The following is a 20238-nucleotide window of genomic DNA, read 5'->3' on the forward strand; positions in this document are numbered from 1 at the left end:
CAGGTCCATGGACACTCTTCCAGTGTGTTATTATTCATCAGCTGCAATCCATTCTATTACTAAATTACCTGCAAATTCATTTCTCGTGTTTAATGTAGCTTAGTTCCATTTGCAGGATTTATTGTACCTTATGCTCACTATCGGGTTTATTTTTGCTGTTTACTTTTAGAGAAAAAAGGTTGTTGAACCTGATGAAAAACAAAATATATTAAGTAAAACGTCATCAGAGTGCCTTCTAAAGGTATTCATACACCTTGAGTTTTTTTTCATATTTTTGTCACATAGCAACCAGCAATTCCATGTTTTATTTAGAGTTTATGTTATAGATAACAAACATTGTAGTGCATAATCCAGAAGTGGGAGAAAGAGATTGCAAGCATTTTAGACATTTTAGCAAATAAAAGTCAGAGTACTGTGGCATGTATGCATGTTCAATCCTTTTTGATTCATGCCTAAGTGCAATCCAGTGCAACTAGCTGCCTTCAGAAGACAAGTTATAAATAAAGAATGTCCTCCTGTGTGTAATTTAATTTCAGTATAAAGCCACTATTCTAAGAAGACCTTAAGGGGCTCCTTGAGAACATTAGTGAACAAACAACATCAAGAAGACAAAGGGGAAAAAACGGCCGTTTAAAGCAGGGTTAGTTTGAAAAAGAATATCCCCAGATAAGAACATCTCACAAAGCACTGTTCAGTCCTTCTGAAATTAGAAAAAGTATGGTGTAAGTGAAAACCTACCAGTACATGGCTGTGCACCTAACAGACTGAGTAAACGGATGGGAGGATAATGACTTCTTATGTGTCTCCACAATGGGTCCAGCTTACATATGGAAGAAGGTTCTTTGATCAGACAGGATTAAAATGTTACTTTTTGACAAAACAAATAATGCACATCCTGAGCACATCATCCCCACCGTAGAACACAGTGGTTACAACATTATGATGAGGGTTAGTTTTCTTTTACCAGGAACCAGGAAGTTGGTCAGAGTTGACGGGTGGATAGATGGAAGGATGAATTTAGGAAAGCATTGCACATGTGGAGGCACACATTAAAGAATAAAGCTCACATGAGGTTTTTTTTTCACAAAACAAACCAAACAAAAACGGGTCATTAATTAGTGTGTTGAGGGTAAAAGGGTTAAAAGCAATCACAAATCAGTAAAGCTGTGATTGCGTGTGACTGTAAGGTCATACTGGGACATTATGATGTGGGACAAAGGGAAGGTCATCTGGTTTACAAACCTATCGTCTACAGCGAGTATGAGTTGTGTATGAGCTGCCATGGCTAGTCTGTGTCATCCCCCAGTAGCCTGCCGCTCTCCAGATCATTTGATAAAGAGCTGCCAGAGGAGGAAGTGGAGCCACGGCGTTGGAACTGACGGGACTGCATCCCGTAAAAGAAACAAAAGGCCTGATGCAAAAAAAAAAAGGAAATAAAAATGGATGGAGGAGAAAACACACAAAAGATAAACAAACTTAAAAGACAGTGGAAATATTTAGATAAAAGCAAAAATAATAATAAAAAAAGCTTAAATACACAAAGTTAAAACAAACAAACAAAAAAGAAATGAGGCTGAAATTATGATGCGAGTTCAGTGACAAAAAAGTAAAAAAGTGAAATGCATCTACTTAGAGTTAGTTTCAACGTAGAGTTGAAACCAAGTAATTATATACATAATATGATAAGAAATATACATATTTTTCATCACTGTTAAGTTTCACATAAGTTAAAAAATAAATGGGCTGAGCTGAAAAAAATCTATGGAAACATATCAAATCTAACTAATGTGTGAAGCTTGTGAAAGGACAACTAATTGATCATTTAAATCATTCAGTTTAAAAGGAAAAAAGTTTAAAAAAACATCTCTAAAAAGAAAAGTTTTACTGTAATTACTGTGGCATTTGGCAAATAGAAATAAATTTGGTAATTGCAAGACATTAAGAAAAAATGTCTTGCAACATTTTGCAAGACATGTTGCAAGACATTTTGTGTATCTAAAATTCAATTTGAATTGAAATTTTAGATACACGCTGTATCTAAATTTTCAATTCAAATGAAGAGAAGTGATTGGTTAGTTCTGACATTTTTAGATTGGAATTTTTTAATCAGTCCATTGTCTACTGTAACATTTCAATCATTCTTTCATATCTGAATGTTACTTTGCACTCTTGGATTCTTCAGATGAACAGTCGTGCTGTTCTTCACTCACCTCCTCAATGTCGGCATTCCTTCTGGCCTTGTAGATGAACTCTCCAATTGCGACAAAAACAGAAAGCACCAAACCGGCAGCAAGAACAATGAAGATCCCACCAATGTTCTCCACACCCAAAGCGTTGGCTTCCTTGTTGTCCTCCTCCGGGCAACCATTGCCCCTCCACCACTTCTCCTTCATCATGTGTAGCTTCCCTTCCTCCTGCAGCTGGAGGATGGCAATTGTGATTTTGTCCCTGTAGGGGGAGCCTGTCAAAGAAGACACAATATTCACAGAACGATTATTAAATTATTGATTTAATGTTTACCTTTTCATATTCAACACTTTTATCCTCTTAATTACACTTTACAGCATCACATGAAAACAATGTTTCGGTAACACTTTATTTGAAGGGGGTTGAATAAGACTGACATGACACTGTCATAAACATGACATAACACCTGTCATGAACATCAATAAGCCTTCATGAATATTTATGACTGTTGTCATAAAGCGTCATTCGGTAAATTATGACACTTTTAATACAAAGTTGACATTATTCAAAATGTCTTTGTTATGACAACTTGACATTAACCAAGAAATCATTACTGTTTAAACTTTACCTTTAATAACATAAAGTTACCTAATTTTTAAAGTGCAATCAGTAATACTTTTATAACAAATTTATATCAGTAATGATTTATTGGTTAATGTCAAGTTGTCATAACAAAGACATTTTGAATAATGTCAACTTTGTATTAAAATTGTATTAAAAGTGTCATAATTTACCGAATGACGCTTTATGACAACAGTCATAAATATTCATGAAGGCTTATTGATGTTCATGACAGGTGTTATGTCATGTTTATGACAGTGTCATGTCAGTCTTATTCAACCCCCTTCAAATAAAGTGTTACCAATGTTTCTAATGGTGTTTGATAAGCATTATTTAGACCTGATTTGCATAGAAGTCCTGTGCAAAAGCATGGCCAAATTAGTTCCAAAATCAAGTTTGGGCTTCAGCTTTCAGTTCTGCCTGAATTACGAAGCTGTAGGTTTTATTTAATCCTGCGGTGCTCATTATTTTCAGCACTCGTGTACTTTTTCGGCAGGGAGACAAGCATGAGAGCAGCAAACAACACAACAATTAACTGCCTCATCAACTAGGCATGCTGGCATGAATGAAAGCTGAGTTTGAAGGTGTGTAAAACTGTGCAAAGCGTGTCTTATTTTCCTCCTAACGATTACTGAGAAAAGGAAAACTCAGAATAGATCTTTCAGCGTTGGCTTTTGGTATTTTCCTGTCTTTTTCTAATTACTTGGTTTAAGGTCAAAAAATATTTTAGAGGCAGTCCTTCCTCTTCATTATTCCATGGCCCCACATCATAATGTTGCTGCCGTCTTGATAAACAGCATTCTTATATTTGAAAATCATTCTTGATCTACATCTGTAAGTGGGCAAATACTTTCTCCCCACAATGGAAGCATTTTGTTTTAAAATAAGCAATTTTACAGAGAGGAAGCATGCTGACTCTGGATATAAGATGTACTGGTAATTGGTCAAAACTCTCTTCGTCAACAAAGATGTAAAATCTGTTTCACTATGAACACTGACAATGTTTCACTAGTTAATAACAGACTTGCTTCTTGGTGACTTATTCCTTAATAATACTTCCCTTTTATATATGCTGTTATTATTGGTTGAAAATGATTTATTCATTATAGAAAGACGTCATTTCACTGTGAAGTTGTTAGAAATTAATTAAGTCCTGAAAAGGAGGAAGCCAGCAGCTTCAGAGGTATGTCACCTGTTTTAGCTGACTTTTACCATTTAAAATGGCTCAAAATGAAAATGTTTATAGTAGTGGAACGCAGATAAACTTTCCCAGTACCGACTGTTGTTGTGGTTGGTGCTGTTTTGTTGAGCTGACCAAAATTTATTTCTCATTTTTGACTATCTTGGCAACTGCAGTGACATTCTTTAAAGCAGGGGTGTCAAACTCAATTTCACCGAGGGCCACTGCAGCATATTGGCCCCCCTCAATGGGCCACAATGACGGTACAGATCAGGAGGGCATCCCTGCTAAAACACACCCCAGACAAAAGGTTGACTTCCCTCATTCAGGTCTGAAGAGGCTTATAATGATTCAATGGTCCAGGTGTGTTAGAGAAGGAATGCATCTAAAGTTGCAGAATGGTAGCTCTGGAAAACTAGACTTGGGCACCCCTAGCATCAATGTATAAAAATACAATGTTAAAAATAAATTAAACACCTCATATTGTTAAATAACTGATTTTATGTATTGAAGTTTTAAATATTACATTTGAGTTTCCATGGATGTAAAAATGACTGCTCAGTTTAAAAATTACATTATTTAAATCAGTGTTTAAAGGTGAGCAAGCAAATAATAAAAACAAGTCACATGGGCAGACAATATAGACTTTACACAAAGATTTAGTCTCAGAGGCAACTGAAATCAGTTAATTAAAAAAATCCTTTCTGAATATTATCTCATGGTCTCTGAACTAAACTGAACTTCTCTGCTCTGTTTCAGTTTGAGGTTCCAAAGTTGATGATGTGAGATGCAACGCATGAAAATTTCAACCGAGGCTTGCACTCAGATGCCTGGATTCAGAGTACAGACCATGGCACCACAAAATCTTTGTTGACCTTTAGTAAACACCTGTGATGAATAGAACATACTAAATCTGTTTCTGTCTGGTTTTGAACCAGAGACCTATTGCGTGTAAAGCAAACATGATAACCACTACACTACAGGAACTGAACTTCTCTGCTCTGTTTCAGTTTGAGGTTCCAAAGTTGATGATGTGAGATGCAACGCATGAAAATTTCAACCGAGGCTTGCACTCAGATGCCTGGATTCAGAGTACAGACCATGGCACCACAAAATCTTTGTTGACCTTTAGTAAACACCTGTGATGAATAGAACATACTAAATCTGTTTCTGTCTGGTTTCGAACCAGAGACCTATTGCGTGTAAAGCAAACATGATAACCACTACACTACAGAAACTCATGCTCTTTGCAGTGTTCCTGGTAGATGATCCAAATTTTGTTAGAGACTGATGTCAACGATGGGCATGGAACAAAGTCAAATACTTATACCACAGATCCTCTCAGAGAGCACAGTATCTTGGTGAACAAACTGTCAGACTTATACTTGTGCCTAATTTCACATTACAGTCCATAAACTAACCTTGGGATCAAAAAATGTATAGAAAATGTCATTAGCAGAGAAAAACGGTTCTACAGAGACTTGGCTATAAAATAAAATCAATCGTTACAAATAAAAGATGATTCAAAAATAAAATTAACACATTAAAATAAAAAAATATCTGAAATACAATCAACATTTGAAAATTAAAAATGGTTAAAAAATAATAGCAACACTTCAAAATACAAAATCTCTGGAAAATAAAATATTATTTATGTTGTTTTGAAAAACATTAGAATATAAGCATTTTATCAAATCTTCATTGTGGTAAGATCATGTAAGTTCTTCTTAAATCCATGGAAACTCAACAGTTTGCAAGGTAGGTTAGCTCAGCAGGTTATAGCACTGTGCTGGAAATGCTGAGGTCGTCAGTTCAAACCCCATATGGGGCAATTCATGTTTAAGGTCTTTCAGACAATCAACACTTCAAAAAAAATAAGGGTTCAAAAATAAAATCAACACTTTACAATAAATAAGGGTACAAAAATAAAATCAACACTTTACAATAAATAAGGGCCGATGTTAATATCATTGTAATTTCACGGATAAAAATAGTACATGACCAATTTTTTTTTTTTTTATGTTGTCGTTCAAGATAACGGATAACAAAAAAAAAGTCTAGCGCGACCTGCCGCCCTGACACCAACTTACACACATCTTCATTCACAGTCTTATTTGCAAATCGATTTTTCTTTTCTTGGACGTTTCATGACATGTCCATGTCTCAGTTTTATTCGCTGGGAAAATCAATAAGCAGCTTGAGGTGACTCTGCTGCTCTCTAGTGGCGAGAAGCCGCAATGTTGGCTGGTAACAATCGGAATGCATTGTGGGAGATGTAGTTTGTAATCAATTTGTGCTCAAAACCAATTTGAAGTCAACCATCAGCCTATAAAATGCTTGGGGGGCCACATAAAATGACATGGCGGGCCACATGTGGCCCGCGGGCCTTGAGTTTGACACATGTGCTTTAAGGCAAGTCTTGAGATTTTTCTGAAATAACTCTAATTCCCTGTTAGATGTTCACAGTTTGGAGTTTCCCACAGATTTGAGTATTATTTAATCTAATGAGTGCTAACAAATAGGAAATGTTGTTTTAACTCCTCTTACCAATAGGTGTTCCTACTCCGTAGCCCTTGGAGTCTATGAGCCCTCCGATCTGTGTAAGGTTGCAGTTTCTTTGGCTGATGTACTCGATGCTAGTGGATTCCATCAGCATGGCATAATCAGTTGTCAGCACACGGGTGATGCCTTCCTTGTTATTCTTCACTAAAGCTGTTTTCCTGCTGCTCATAAAAGCCCACATCTTTTCATAGGTGGAGATCTTTGATTTCTGAAAGATCAAAAAGAAATGTGAGCTAGAAATGTGAGCTGGTACACAGATTTAAGGGAAAATCTAAGTGGGCCTATCAATTATTCTAGATGCACATGTAGGATACATGCCACGTGTGATTAAGTAGATTTGATGTGCAGCCACAAAATGTGAGTAATTGTAAAATTACAAAGTGTATAGCTCATTGTGAATGTCTCTTCTTGCTCTGCCAGAGAAAATGGGACAGCTGTGTGGTAAATCTCCCCCGGCTGATTCAATTTGTTGAAGCCATCCACCCAGTCAGCTTCTTCCCATAGAGGCAGCCATAATCACTGGCTGCAATCTGGGAGGATAAAGCTCAGCATGAATCAACCCCACTGAGCCACAGCATGTGAGGAGAGGTGAATGTTGTGACGCAAGAAAGTGACAGTTCTACCGAAGGACACTATTATGGTTCTCAAAAGGCTTGAGTCACCTCTCTCTTCTTTATTTTTTATTTTTTTCCAAAGAGCAGAAGACCAGTTTTAACTGGTCTCTGAGCAACATTTTTCCAAGAGATAAAGCAATGTTGATGAATGCTATATTTATACCCAAATATGCAAGTATGTAAGCTTAATATGTAATATACAAAAAATAAAATTTAGCATTAGTTTAGCATTTATTATTTAAAAACATCTCAAGTCTTGCCTTAAAGAATGTCATTGTGGATCCGTCCCTCACTGCGCCGTATTCAATCCTTGTTTGTTTGGCGAGGTCGTCTGCAGAGTCGATGGGGGCATCCATTCTTTCAACTGTCAGGAAGGCTGCCAAGTTGGCCGTGTAAGAGGATATGATAATTAAGGTGAAAAACCACCAGATACCCCCAACTATACGGGTAGACAAAGCCTTAGGCATCACTTCAGAGCCTGGAGACATTGCAAGAAAAATAATGAAAGTTAAATGCAACCTTTAAGGGTAAAGATTTAAAAGTGTGGTAAAAGTACAACTGGAATGGAGCTAAATAAATGTACGATATATATGAGCATATTAAAATTTTCTTTCCCCCTCATCATGGTGCTCATTCTCACGTTAGAAGTCAATAGTTGACTGAACTAAATGTATGATGTGTAAACAGGTCATATTTTCTTGGTAAAACTCACTACTGATGTGCACCTGCTGTGAAATTTGAATATTTAACTGTGTTAAATGTAAAATTGTCAGAATTTTTCCTTTAACACCTATAACATGTTTTGTTTTATTTTTTACATTTTGAATGATACTTTCTGATTGTTTGGTTTTTGTAGAAATGTTATTTAAATGTTTCAATATGGCAAAAGCACAAATTAAATAGACTTATGTCAAAATGGAGGAAAAACAGTCAGAAAGTTTTTCATATGACTGTATATTTGCCGTGTAAACCCAAAAGAAAGAAAAAATGCATGTAATTAAACAAAAATAATTATTACATTCTCTGATGCGCTGACAAGCTATCAGTGCAGCCTTCTTACACTGGTTGTTTTGTGTATTGCCTGTCATCTATTGCTGCATCTCATACCTACATAAATAAAATGTCCAAATCATCCAACATAAATCTCACAATGTTTAAAACATGACAACTGTAATTTATGTCTAGCCCTTTAGCACTGATTAAAAAACACCAAAAACAGGAGATCTGAACCTTGTCGCATTAGCGCTCCAATGCCAAACCAGAAACTGTTGAGCAAGGTGAAGTTGTTCTGTACCAAAGTTGAGGATGGATTGCAGGCATGTGGGTTGTACCACTCATATGGTGTAAACCTGAAAGACAAAGAGTGTGAAAGAGAAATCGTGCATAGCAATTGACAGTATGTTAGGCCATAAGTTATGTTTTACAGACAGTTAAATTATTATCACTTCAAGCAATCTATTTTCAGTTTTCACTTGTATTTTTGAAGATTAGCTGAGACATAAATTGATAAAATGGGAAACCAACTTGTGGCCTTCATCAAAACCTACTGGCAACACTGACATTGCTCAGATTCTAACAGTCATGGCCGCTACCTTCACCTTACATGCATAAATCTGCCAAATCGCGCTTGTAACAACAACCATTGCCACATGTAGCAGTTTAGTGGTTTACCTTGCAATCACAAAGAGCACACAGCTGACCCCAGTGCAGGCTAGTAGCACATACATCCAGATGTCTGGGGACAGAGGGTTGAGGAAGGAGAACACGCCTGGATTGGTACCGTTGGGTTTCCGGTACAAGATACTGATTCCTAAAGTCATGAAGGGCTTGGAAAAGTCAATCACTTTTTCTCGAACATAAGTGATAGTCAAAGGAGCCACAGCAAGATCTGCGACCTGTTGATAAAAAAAAAAAAAAATCACATTTTTAGAGATTAATTTTAAAGAAGAGAATAAAAAACTAGCAATGCAGAACAGTGAGAGTCACAACAAACTACTTTTCACTCACATGGTCGATTAGCTCCCGGACCATCCCGTTCCATTCTCCCTTATCATTCTGAGCTCCATACTTCCCATCACCCACCAACCGGACTTCATATGTAAAACCCAAGATGTTAGAGAGCTCCTTCAAAAGGTCCATGCAGTATCCCTCATAACGGTCATTTCCAACCAGCTCCTTTTCAGACTTTTTTACCATCACATAAGGATTTTCCTTGAAAACATATAAAAATAAACCTTACTACTCAAGTAGTCTATATGGCAGTACTTCTGTGAAATCTGAAGTTTTTGTCTGTCAACCCGAACAGGAATGAGTATTAAATAACCCTCCCTATCTTTTTAAAATCATCCTTCTTCTTCCTGTCATGTTCTGTTATTAACCCATCTTCTCACCTGAATGGTTGTGACAATCAGAGTCCTGTTAGCCAGAGAGTCTGTCACATTGGTATTCTTTTCCCGGTTGGGCTTCTCCATTAGTTTCATCCCCCTGTATGAGTTCCACACAGCCACCTGGAACCACAAACAGGATTTCAGACTCAAAAGATAACATCTGCTGCCTTAATCGAAACATGCTATATGTGACACCTGCTCTACTCAGCGAATAAGAAAAGCAGAAATCTAGCAGAGACTTGTTGAATAAACTGTAAAAACCTGAATAAGGGTGTTATGTGATCACCAACACCTGCATCTTTAAAGGGAATAAACCGGCTGATCTTCTCATTCATTGGTGAAAAATAAAAACATTTTATTTGTTTTGTTTTCAAGGCTAAAGAGGAAACTGGAAGCTGCTTCAGTGAACTGTATATTAATCATATTTTCTAACTCGCTGAAGTGAGAAATTAAAAGAAAAGTGGATGTAAAAAGATCTAACACTTCTGCATCCTTTTCAACTTTCTCCCTAACTCATTGTCCTAAAACATTTACCTTTACTTGGCTGAGCGCTAATGATTTTTACCAAAGTGCAGAAGCTTTTATGTATATGACAAAAGACGATATTAAAAAAGAGAAGTAATTCCAAGTGCCTTGGTGAATGGCCTACATTCAGACATTCACCCATCGCCCCATAGGGAAACCAATAAATAAAAATTCTTGTTGTCTTCTAAAATAAAATCATCTGATCCTTTAGTGATCTATTTGAAAAAAATAAATAAAATAAAATAAATGAGTTTTGAAAACAAGAATTGAGAGCATAAATTTTAATTTCTTTAGCACAAACATGCATTTACACATACAGGATCAGAAGTTACATATACTCAACCTATATGATAATCCCCAAACTGTTTTTATGTATCCTTTGTATTAGGAGTATACAGTAATACATCATTTTCAACCAGCTAGCTTTTGAGTTGACATTTAAAAAATTGCATATTCTTTTATCTTCGATATTAATGCATGAGAAACAAGACGCTGCCACAACCGTAACAGCTGATACAATCTAAGAGGTTTTAAAGCTTCTCCTTAACTCATCCAAACAAACCAATGAATATTTTAAACTTGTAATCCGTTCCTTGTGTTTAAAATGCAGAAATTTACCACCTACCATTCCTTGTTTTTGAAAGGCACTAAAACTGTGTGTTTCATATTCATTTAACACTGGAAAAAATGAAACATATTACAAACTCTAATAAGCTTATTTATGCCCAAGACAAATATGAGACTTTCTGATTGAAATTATACTATTTATATTTCTAATATTATTTGAACCTCAAATATATCTTGCATAATCTCATTGGTTAATTTTACTCATTGGAGAAACAGGAGTAAATTATTACAATTAATCAGAATGATATTGTAAGTATTAATTAGCAATGTTGTCAAAATACATGTTTGCCACCTCTAAAACAAAGTGAAAAACCTTTTGCCACTTTTCACTGTAAATACATATCATTCTAAATTAAATATTTTGCAACCATACATACACAGCTCAGTTTGGATGTAACATTAAGGGACTGACACCAACAGGGACAGCATGAGTGAAACACAGGCAGCAGAGTCAGATGGGTTCAGAGGCAATAAAGGGCAACAAGGAGTCTGTTCTCCACACGATCCCAGTACGTGTGAATGAGGTTGGCCACACCAGGCAGTTTAATCCCAACAGTTATCAGATTAAAACAGGCATCTGTCAGATGGATTTTCAACCTCTCAAATCTTCTCAGTGTTTAAGAGCAAAGGGTCGTGGGAGCTCATGACAGTGATGCAGTAAAGTTAAGCGCATTAACTTATTATGCGTCGCTGTTAATAAGAACTGGCAATGACAAGCCTTTCTCTTCTGGCATTAAACTATCTAAACAAAACAACGTTTTTATTCTGGAACAATGGCCTGCTCTGTCAATCACTGCAAAGAGGATGATGAGCGGTGAATGCATCAGTGCCTCTGACTGTATTAAACTCAGCTTAAAAGACAGTGTGGTCTTTTAAAACTTCAAGATCTGTACTGGAATTTCATTTCCAAAAAAATAAATAAAAAATACTTCACTCTTTATTAGAATTTCTTCGATTACATTAACCCATAACATCATAAAAACTGGGAAAATCTGTATTATTTCTGAAATCACTAAATATTTTTACCATAGTATTCTGAGTGGAAGTTCATACACTATCATAGGATATTGCAGAAGACAAGAACAGATTGGTGTAATTAATTGATGCAATTATTAAATTAATTTGTCTTGAACCTTTCCACAACTTTTAAAACCACATACTTGAGAGTAATATATCTGAACACACATTTTAACATTTTAACAGTCAAAATATTTTCATAAAAATCATAAAACAGTAATATGTGTTTGTAGTCAACCCCTTTTGCTATGCTATAGCAAAGGGGAATCCATTAGAGTGGAATAAAGTGCTTCCAATTCTTAAGTGATAAATATGCAAACACAGTCCTTGTATGAGCAATTTAATCTCCACATAGATAGAGCTGTTCTGCATCAAGCTGAAATATACAAAAAAAAAAATTGCAGTAATTATTTTTGGACCTAAAGAAGAATGATAGAGTCAGCACATTACTGTAGATAGTGGTATCTGGAACACTTCAAAGTGTTCATTCAGAAAGGCAGTAATGTGGGCAGCTATGTGTTTGATACTAGATAGTGTGCTAGATAGTAATAACTGCTAGTATATAGTAGTTATTAAAGCTAAAAACTAGGGATCAGGACTGAATCTGGGTGTAGTGATGAACCCAAACATGAGTCTTCATAGTCACATGAAGACAGTTGCAAAATTTGCCTTTTGTCACCTGAAGGACATTTCTAGGATTAAAGGACTAATGTCTCAGCAAGATCTAGAGAAACTCATCTATTTCAGATGATGTCAGAAATCTGGCCAACTCAAATAGCTGGAATGTAGTTTATGTCAGTCATTGAGTTGCCTTTTCCCCTTAAAACTCTGAGTCATGGGTTTGCTGTATATAGCATTGCAAATTTATCATGTGTACCAGAGTGGCTTCCAATAAACACTGTTATAAAAACTGACTCTCTCTTCCTCGTGTGCTTTAAGAAAAATGCTAAGAACCCTAAAGCTCATCCGTACTCAGAACCAAATCACACTGGAAAACCATTACCAAAGATTAGGAGCATACTAAGCCGAGCCAAGAAGGAGGCTGGAGGCAAAAAAAAAACATTTCCAGAGGAGTCAACAACTTTGAAGGAAATTACTTTATTTCTTATTTTTATTCTTTCCCACCTCTTCAAAGTGTGTCTAGCACACTAGCACCCAAAAACCAACCCAACTGCAATGAACTGATAATTCCATATTATTACCATGAAGTCAGGTGTTTTATGAGATGTGTACTCCATATAGTAACGAGGCCCTAAGGATTAGTGTTAAACGTTAAAAGGGCAACGTAAAATTAAACTGCAACATAAATCACGGCCTCTGGGACTTGACAGCTGATGACTGCCCACATAGCTGCCTTTCTGACGACTGAGGCAGATGGAGTTGGGAACTTTGTGCCCAAGCTGTCTAAGAGGATGGACTGGTTGAACATCTGTTCTTTGGCTCAAATGTTTTAAAAACATCTACAAGGAGTATTTGAGGTCATTTTAAACTCAAGGAGATATTTTTTAATTTTTAAATTGATATCCTTAACTCTCCATTTAGCATAAACAGAGATTTTTTTGGTCCCAAAGGATTGGGCTAACTGCCAGTTTGTAAATTATAGCAACAGACGTCTACAGTCTTTAAACAACTAAAGTCTCAAAAACATGTTTATGCAAGTTCAATTTTATTACCCTTTAAACCATCATCAGATTTGCTTAGAATGGCCATTTATATGTTATAATAAAGGAAAGAGGCTCTAGATAAACTTGATGATGGTAAACTTACAGCATTTTATTTGTATCTATCTAGCTTTCTTTCTTTCCTACTTTCCTATTTTCTTTTTGTCTGTCCTTCCTTCTAAAGATACTGAGAAAAAGTTTTCATGCTTGTCATATCAATCAGAACCAGCACCCAAAGCGCATAAAAGCTGAAAAGTCAAATATAGCATAGCTGTACACAAAATCATTGAAGGGTAACAGAGTTGACAAGGCAGGTAACAGAAGAGGTGGGTGGCATATGGAATGAAAAAACACAGAAAGGTCTGGGGAAAAAACAACAACAAAAGGCTTCAACCAAACAGGGCACAGAACAAACCTTGATCCACCTTTTTGTGAGGCGACTTGTGCCCTCCACAACACCCTTTAGAAAATGTGAAGAAAGCAACATAAACCACAGACAGCATGGAAAGAAACAGTCAGTTGGTACAACATTAACATTACTCATGTCTCTGCAAATTTACAGTGTCAAAAACATGTCTTTCAGTCACCCGCCAAATACAGACCGAGCACGATGTTCGTGTAATAGCCTGCTCTTCAGGCGGCTGTACTCACTCTGGCAGTGCCGTCTTCTAGGAGGCTGATAATGTCCAAATCAAAGTCTCTCCTTAGGCCATCTGTCTTATTAAGTACAATGTGCCCTGTCAGTCCATCCCACTGTGCCTAAAGAAAGAGACACAGAAAGAAAAAAGAAAGAGCATCAAGAGAGTGTCTGAGTTCTTTGAATGTGTGGAGAGTGAATGAGATACACTGATAATTCACTCCCAGAATGAGACGGGACACAAAGTCACATAAAAATAAAATATTCCTTAATTTGATTATGGGTCGCATTTCATTACAGTCGACTGGCCCGATTGAATGATTGAATCAATGGATTTGTTGATGTGTTTTTATGGAATTGTTCAACTTACAAACTCCTCAGAAGCTCATTTGCCTAGTTTAGACACAATGTGAGAGAATTAAAGGGAAAATAACGTTGTAGGACTTGACAGAACCTAAGTTCATTGCCACTAAATATTTTAACCCGAGATAAATAGTTGCCATGTGCTCCACACACCTTTATTAGCCCACACACATTGCACTATGTAAAAGTAACAGGACATTGCTAAAGCAGGGAGATAATATATGCTTTGCATATGAGTCATTTAATGACACAGTCAGTCACACAGTGGGTACAAACGAAAAATGTGAAGAGAGAAATCATTTCCCTACACATAGGGTACTGATATACATTGATCAATAAAATCCTAACTAATGTTAGAGAGAACATCTTTTGTCATTGATCATACTTTGATCGTTGATCAGTTAGTTTGTTAAGCTTAGCAGACGCTCAGTTCAACCTGGTGTTTGCTAGATGCTGCTAGTCTAGAGGAGCTGTGAGGGGAAGTCGTGGGGAAGGCAACTCTGTAAGGCAAAAGCTCTGATGGGGACTGCAGCTCCAAGGAAGAGCTTTGTGGAAATAGGCAGTGCTTTGTGACAGCAAGTGTTTTATTAACACTGTACTTCACACATCTGGCCTTTGTGGAACAGTGGTAAGCGGAAAGACTAAATCAATATTAACTTAAATTCTTTTTTTTTATATACTTAATGCCTTTATTTTATTTTAAAAAGTGAATTATAATTAACATATATAAAAAGATGATTTACTGAATTTGCAGTTACAATTATTGCATGACTATTTGCTCTCCTGAATGTTGAGAGAGTGGTATTTTCCTTTTTTTTTAACCCTTACTTTATGAGCTGCTTCAAGTACAATATATTCAGCATTTAAACTGAGGGTTCAATACAGGAATAAATCAAATTACAGCATTTTCATCATGTCCCTGGAATGCTTTCTTTTCATACATTATTAACTTTAATGTAAGGTTTTAATACAAAAGGCATACAAAAAGCTAATTTAGAAAAATATCTCTATGCAATTGTTGCAGTTTAAACCACAAGATATTATTCATATTTCACGGGTTATCTGAGGATATTCTGAATGACAAAAGGCTGCCTGCCAAGGTAAAATAAAAAGTAATTAACTTCAGTCAAAAACACATTGAACATGGTGCAGTAAAATATTCAAAGGAAAGAGAAATCACACTTATTGTAGTGTTAACGAAGCATGATGTCAAGGATTATGCTAGCTGCTCTCGCAATCAGACAGTCTATTATTAAATAATGAATAGCACAGGAGAATGAGTGCTTCAGAAAACAGTAAATAAAACTGGAGGCTAAAGAAGAAAATTCAAACCGAAAAAAAGCACACCATTAAGAAGAAAATCCAAGCAAGGGGATGGAGCGATAACATTCTCCCTCCCAGGCAGGCATCGGTCCTCAACTGGATTTAAGACTTAAAGAGATCAAACTATTTGAGCATCAAAGGCTTCATTTCTGTCTGTAGGGCATTCAGTCAGACAGCCGGGCTACAGGCCACAGGTTCTCAACCTTTTAGTATATGAAAGGCATATATTTTCATATTGACTGCTTTCATATGGAAGGGACCAACAAAATATATCGCCTCACTTGATATTAAATTTTTTTGAAATTCAACTCTAAAGCTGTGGCAGTATAAATGTAAAGAATGATCTTGTGCCCGGGCGGTCCTTTGAGAACCGACTCTGCAAATCTTGAAAACTCTATGGGAGTAAAGCTGAAAGCAGTAAGCGGCACAGGGTTCTTGGCTCCATAATGTGGATCATTTTCTGACTCCTACCTCCTTGAACAGGTTCATAAAGCGAGGTCCAAAGCGCCAGGGCTTGTGGCGGTGACACTGCAGCGAGCTGACGGTCATCTGAGTGGCCCGCTGCGACGCGACAGCAACCATGTACACGGCATCAAACATCAAGGCTGCATCTGTCTATAGAGAACATACAGAAAATATATGTGTTCACTCTTGTATTATTCAGAAGGAGCATTTTAAATGACTCCTGGCTGTAGGTCTTGTAAATGAAAATTAGATTGGCTTACTTTACCCATCATTGTTTGTGTAACTTCTTTGATCCAATCACCATATTTACAGTTGTCATTCTACTTGTGTAGTTTTAATAGAGATGGTTCCTGTTTTGCAAGATAATGATGTAAAGGTAAATGCCTGTCATGATTTAGAAACCTACTGCAAAGAAGTCTTTTAAGTCTCACTTCCCAACTGCTTGACGCGCTCTGTTATGACACCAGATTTTTAAACCACAGAAATACATATCATTGACTTTCAGTCATTTTTGTGAAGCTTTTGGTAAACTCAGTAAAACTATTTATATTCCAGAATATCCATATAATCTAACAGATATTTATTAAATGAGAAAACAACTGTTTTTGGCAATGGAGTTGGAAACATAATGACCTTGTGGTGTTTTCCTCAAGCAAAACCTGACCAGCTCACATTCCTCCATAAAACATGTGGCGTTTCAGAGGATGCTTAAGGAAATGTAAGCCTGTCTGTCAAAAACTTAAAGCTGAACCAGAGCTGGACTCAAAACATATCGATAATTCCCAGTGGACAGCCTGAGAATTAAGAAATTGACTTGAAACAAGCAGTGCATGCAAGAAACCCTTTAAAATATCTCACGGCTGAAATAATTCTACATTAAAGAGAGAGGCAAGCTTTCCTCAGAATAATGTTAGAGACTAGGCAATGGCTACAAAAAGCATTTAAATGAGCAAATTTCAATCAAAATGTTCATCACTATCTGTTAAGTGGTAGGGTCTCCTAAATTTTCCCACAGTAAGACTGCATAGTTTTTATATATCTTTTATTCAATTAGTAAAAACTGGCTTTTTTGTTGCTTATTTGCAATAAAATACATTTTCCTGAGAGAAAATTAAAAATAAGTCATTTCCATTACACAACAAAACATTAAATAGGATATCTTTCATAATCCTGATGACATGTGATACATTTATTCAGACTCTGAAACAATTAATGAACATAAATCCTTGATGTATTTTTAGATCTGCATCTGAGAGGAAGCAGAAGACGCCTGCATTTAGATTAGAAAATGTTCTGATTGATTTATCACTCTTCAATAAATAAAAAAAACACACATTTTTGATAAACTGTGTTTGCATATTGTCAGATCATCATCTGGCATCGCTGGCTGTGAGCCAAGACTTACTGTCATGACTCCTTCCATCAGACCACTCTCCTGTTTGGGAGCCTGTACTCTGTCCGAAGACCACTTGTCAATGGTCGAAGCCACCCACGGATCATCAAAGTTAAGCAATCTGAAACCAGTCATGTTGACCCCACTGTAACGGTAGGGTTCCAGGTCCAGAGCGAACAAATCCTGCCGGAGTAAAGAGCAGATGAAAATCAGAGGACTGAAGAAAATCTGAGTACACTGCAAGGAGAGAAAGAAAGTGAGCTTTAGTCATTTTTATTCTCTAGTCAATTAACAAAATGTCTCAGTCAAAAACCAAAACAATCTTTAACCATCTCACCAAAGTTGTGAAGAAAAAATGGTAGTATTCTGTCATCATTCCCATAGATGAAAGCTGGAAAAAGTAATAAAAACATCACTTATAATATCTCATTATAAAGGGTGAATAAATAACTAAATAGTTATAACACACACTTTAACTCACTGACCTGCTTTAGAAGTTCAGAAGCTGTGCGGTAAGAACAGTCAAAGATAATAAAAAACTCTCTGTCTTTCTTCAGCTCCTTCAGCAGCGGCCGAGCATCTTGGTTGCCAGGGGTGAGCTGCCGTATCCTGATCTTCAAGTTTAATTTAGCTGGAGCCTTAATCAACTCCTGCATGCGCATCAAACCTACAATAATACAAGAATTTTAATTATTTACAATTTAGTATGTTTTCTGGGAATTTCAACTTGGCTTGGGACTCTTGACGGAACAAAGCATCTGTGTCTGGCCCCTTCTGTTCTTTGTAATTATCTATATTATTATCCACACAAAGTGTTGAAATAGTGTACAGTGACTGTCTGGACCCATTACATGATGTATGCATCAGATTTTTTTTTTTTTCAGAACACAAAATCGGGGAATGAAAGTTTCTAAATGAAATGTAAATAAATTGAGTTGAACTAAACTGAATCGCTTGCAAATATGATCCATCCATAGTACGAAATTGTAGCATTCTAATGTTTTTCCTCCGCTCAAATGTTCCTTCTTAAAATTTTGAAGAGTACCTCTCCTGCAGAACCAGGAATTTCCTATTATCAAAATGAATTTTTTGTCTTAAGGATTCTACAATGGCTTAAGAGTCAACAAATACAACACAGCACAAAAATAGGGGTAAGTTGCTTCCAACTGATGAACTTAAAATATTTTGCACTTTGCAAAACTTTGTTAATTTCTGACTGATATTTTACAAATATTAACGGTTACAACAGTGGTGTGATAACATGATCAACTGGCCTTACCTGTGCTGTCTTCATAGACCACTGTTAGTTTCCTCCATTTAAAAAATGTGACCACATCTAGGATGGCCCTGGCGATGGCTGTATATTCAGGATATAGGTTAATAAAAAAAGTGTCTTTGTTGTCCACTGAGGGGTGCTTCCACCGAGTCTGTATGTGAGGAACTTCCAGAGCATTGCAGATGGACTGCACCGCACTGACTGAGGAGCTGTGAGAGGGTCCGAACACAGCCACTACCCCGAGAGCTAGCTGGTCACACACTGGTAAAAGAGAGGGGAAAAAAAACATAAAAACAAATTATTTTAAGACAAAATAGTTATTGGAAAAAGAGGTTTTGCCATGTATGTGCAGATCTTAACAGAAACTAAGATCAGGCACTTCGCACCATTATGTAAACAAGATGCTGATATATTGCCAGCGTGGAAGTGTTGCATAAATGAGGGTTCAGTTTGTTTGAAATATCTGACTTTAAAATAATACAAAAAGTACTTTGAATCATTTTGTTCTGATAACTGGATTCATTCTATTTATTAATCATATTCATTGGAAATAAACGCTTGAAATGTATCAGAGTAAGGAAATAAGAAATATGTAACTCACACTTTATGAACTGAATTACTGAGAAAAATTACTTTTATGATAATATTCCAATTTTTTGAAGATGTACCTTTAGTTAACACCCCTTTTTTTCCCATGTTTTTGATTCTTAGTGATCTTCCATGTTCACAAATAAAATTTAAAATACCTTAAATCTGAAACAATCACAGCTCCACATTAAAATAGGAAAGAAAATCATCTGTGGGTCTTAAATACAGTATGTCCCACTGACGACAGGTAGTGGTCTATACTGTTGTTATGTTCTCACACTTCACTCGGACTGGGATTTTAGATGCAGCAAAAGGTGATTCCATGTCACCAAAAGATGATTGCATACCTCTCCTTGAAGCCTCAAAGCCATCAAAGACGTTGATCCTCTGAATGTCGTAGGTTAGAGTTGCGTTGGGCATCAAGGTCTTATTGCGGTTTATGTTATTTACTGCAAACTTGAAGGCCAGCTCATCCATGCTCACTAACTCACTTTCTCTGGTCTCGAAAATGCCACCTGGACACAGACATGATAAATTAAACTCTGTTGTGTAAAAATTCCCAACGCACACAAATATTATAGACATTCGCAGCACTCTGCATGACACAATGCACACTGTCTGGTTTAAACAATTCGAGTGCATTGTTGAAGCTGGTTTGAAGGAGCTGAGTGGGGGAGTGATAAAGGAAGAGGGTTTGTTTTATTTCTGGATTTTTTAACACATGCAAAAGATTTGATATGAATTATTTCAAAGTACGAGTGGCTGTGAATTTAGGATCAGAGGCCCTAAACCAGAATAAGGAGGACTTCTTC

General features: G+C 36.5%; 1 protein-coding gene across 1 annotated transcript in view; it reads right to left on the reverse strand.

The window, feature by feature from the left end:
- The window catches only part of grik1a (glutamate receptor, ionotropic, kainate 1a), a 30654-nt gene that overhangs the window by 1529 nt on the left and 8887 nt on the right, over nt 1-20238 (reverse strand). Inside the window, exons 2-16 of the mRNA XM_014980673.2 lie at nt 19774-19941; nt 18842-19099; nt 18048-18229; nt 17900-17953; nt 17575-17745; nt 16176-16319; nt 14033-14140; nt 13797-13841; nt 9555-9671; nt 9172-9375; nt 8836-9059; nt 8395-8513; nt 7425-7642; nt 6536-6758; nt 2211-2461 (exon numbers count right to left, since the gene is read on the reverse strand). Coding sequence (XP_014836159.1) covers nt 2211-2461; nt 6536-6758; nt 7425-7642; nt 8395-8513; nt 8836-9059; nt 9172-9375; nt 9555-9671; nt 13797-13841; nt 14033-14140; nt 16176-16319; nt 17575-17745; nt 17900-17953; nt 18048-18229; nt 18842-19099; nt 19774-19941 — 2486 coding nt within the window. The remainder of the gene's footprint in view (nt 1-2210; nt 2462-6535; nt 6759-7424; nt 7643-8394; nt 8514-8835; nt 9060-9171; nt 9376-9554; nt 9672-13796; nt 13842-14032; nt 14141-16175; nt 16320-17574; nt 17746-17899; nt 17954-18047; nt 18230-18841; nt 19100-19773; nt 19942-20238) is intronic.

Source organism: Poecilia mexicana, unplaced genomic scaffold (assembly GCF_051168715.1).
Source record: "Poecilia mexicana isolate PSO_F unplaced genomic scaffold, ASM5116871v1 scaffold_14, whole genome shotgun sequence".
Lineage (NCBI taxonomy): Eukaryota > Metazoa > Chordata > Actinopteri > Cyprinodontiformes > Poeciliidae > Poecilia > Poecilia mexicana.